The sequence below is a fragment of the Phytophthora parasitica genome, assembly GCF_000247585.1.
Source record: "Phytophthora parasitica INRA-310 unplaced genomic scaffold supercont2.38, whole genome shotgun sequence".
Lineage (NCBI taxonomy): Eukaryota > Oomycota > Peronosporomycetes > Peronosporales > Peronosporaceae > Phytophthora > Phytophthora nicotianae.
The window spans coordinates 521,732-524,016 of record NW_008649024.1 but is presented as its reverse complement, the minus strand read 5'-3'; the positions used below and the strand labels follow the sequence as shown (position 1 = coordinate 524,016).

The 2,285-nt window shown below is 48.6% G+C and overlaps 1 protein-coding gene across 1 annotated transcript; it reads left to right on the top strand.

Moving 5' to 3' along the window:
- Window positions 1-221: 221 nt before the first annotated feature.
- Window positions 222-2,285, top strand: PPTG_13246 (hypothetical protein; the record flags this gene model as incomplete). Its single annotated transcript, XM_008910704.1, has 5 exons — window positions 222-359; window positions 426-530; window positions 604-821; window positions 890-1,505; window positions 1,570-2,285. The coding sequence occupies 5 exons, from the start codon at window positions 222-224 to the stop codon at window positions 2,221-2,223; spliced, it is 1,731 nt and encodes a 576-aa protein (XP_008908952.1). The 3' UTR covers window positions 2,224-2,285.

Here is a 2,285-nt window from a genome sequence, read left to right as displayed (position 1 = left end):
CTCAGTTGCAGAATACTTCCAGACAAGCGCGTCAAATTGCTGCAAACGGCGTTGATGATAAGAGAAAATCAAGAAGCTCAACAGTTCAGCGTACAGCAACGAAGAAGCTGTACGAAAGCTCGGAACCTTTCGTGCTGGATAACATTAAGGCACTGTCATGCTTGTGCGGGACATTCCTGTTTCGGTGGGGAAATGATGGTGGAAAGCGGCAGTCCTACGCAATGCGCTTACTCAACACATTGGCGTTCTATCATGTGGAGATTGTCGAGACTGAAGAAGATGAAACGCAGAACGTGTCTCTGGTTCGAATGCTGTGGTGTGTACTGCAAGACATCAGAAATTTTGAAGACTTCGCTAAGGTAAAGCTAGTGCCAACGTTGGTGTTTTAATGATCTTTAACTGGCTAACGGCGCGATACATGGCAGAATGTGGACTTGATTCATGCGCGCAGTTCAGACCCGTATATGTGCATGTTGGTGCTGTTTTGTATGTTATACGAACATCTACTGGTTGTTATGGATGACGAAGAGGTGAGCTCTGCATTGTTTTAACAGGCATGCCTTTTTGCCGATGTTGTATTGACTGTGTTCCATGCTTGTGCAGATGTACGAGCAAGAGTACCCGCTGCCTCTTTGCCAGATCGAGCGGATTGTAGTGAGTCTGAAGCATGCGCTTCATGAAGCGTATTGGAATTACGCCAATCTCGCTCCATCTTCTGAATCCGTTGCGTTTGGCATGTTTGTCGTGGAAATGGCGACTCGTTTGATGCGAGTTCTCTATAATCGGTGTTCTCGTCAGCCTTTTTGCAATGTCTCGAGCTGGTACGCTGCTGCTAATTCAACGTCTTTCGCGATGATAACTAATTCCTGTGTACGTCTACTCATTGCAGGATCATTGCCGAGTTGGATAGCAACCAATTGATTGAAGAGGTTTTGCTGGGCACACCTCGAGCCAACAAGCTAATCCAATCGATGCCATATCTGGTACCTTTTAGTGACCGGGTCAAATTATTCCAACGACTCGTCAAGGCCGACAAGGAAATCCACCAGAATGAAAGCTGCTCGGTGTACCGTATCCGGATCCACCGTGGCGCTATTCTGGAAGACGGTTTGAGGAAGCTGAACTCAATCCGAACGAACTTGAAAAAGCGTATTAACGTGGTGTTTGTGAACTCTGCTGGACGCGAAGAAGTGGGTATCGATGCTGGTGGTCTCTTCAAAGAGTTTTGGTTAGACTTGTCGACGCTGGCGTTTGATCTCCAGTATGGACTCTTCCTTACGACCCACGATCAGCTGCTGTATCCCAATCCGAATTCCGCTTCAAGTCATTTTTCGCGCGAGAGCGACCACTTGACGATGTTCCAGTTCGTCGGTCGGATCCTGGGAAAAGCTCTGTATGAAGGAATTGTGGTTCAACCGAAGTTTGCGCACTTCTTCCTCTCGAAGCTTTTGCATTCGTTCAACCAGCTTAACGAACTGCCATCTCTGGATCCCGAAATTTACAAGGTATGTTAAGCTGCGATACAGCTCAGCAATAGACCGCCACGCTAATATTTCTCTTCCTGTACAGAATCTGATGTTCCTGAAGTCTTATGAGGGAGATGTAGAAGATCTTGGTTTAACGCACACAGTTGTTCAGGAGGTATTTGGCGAGCAAAAGGAGGTCGAGATCATTCCTGGCGGTGGTAATGTTCCCGTGACCAATCGAAACAAAACGCGGTACATTCATCTTGTCGCGAATTACTATCTCAACACGCAGATCCGTGAGCAGTGCACAGCCTTTCGGATGGGGCTGTCCGATCTCATTGACCCGCGCTGGCTGCAGATGTTCAATGAACCTGAATTACAAGTGCTCATTTCAGGCAAGAGTGGCAAGATCGACATCGATGATCTCAAGGCCAACTCTCGATACGCCGGCGGCTATTACGCGTTGGACAAACGCGTAGCGTGGCTGTGGCAGGCGCTGGCGAGTTTCACGCCTTCCGAGCAAGCTGCGTTCTTACGCTTCACCACGAGCTGCCAGCGCGCTCCATCGCTTGGGTTCGCCTCGCTCACACCCCAGTTTTGCGTACAGAAGATCCCTATCCGAAGCGACGACGAGCTGCTGCCTAGCTCCTCGACGTGCTTTAATACGCTCAAGCTGCCCACCTACTCATCGTACAAGGTGCTCCGCGCGAAGCTGCTTATGTCCATCTCGTCTGGCGCCGGCTTTGAGATGAGTTAAAAGGCTCTTTTTGTCCAAAATGCCACTTCAACTTCAACAATTGATCACAAATTACAAAAAAA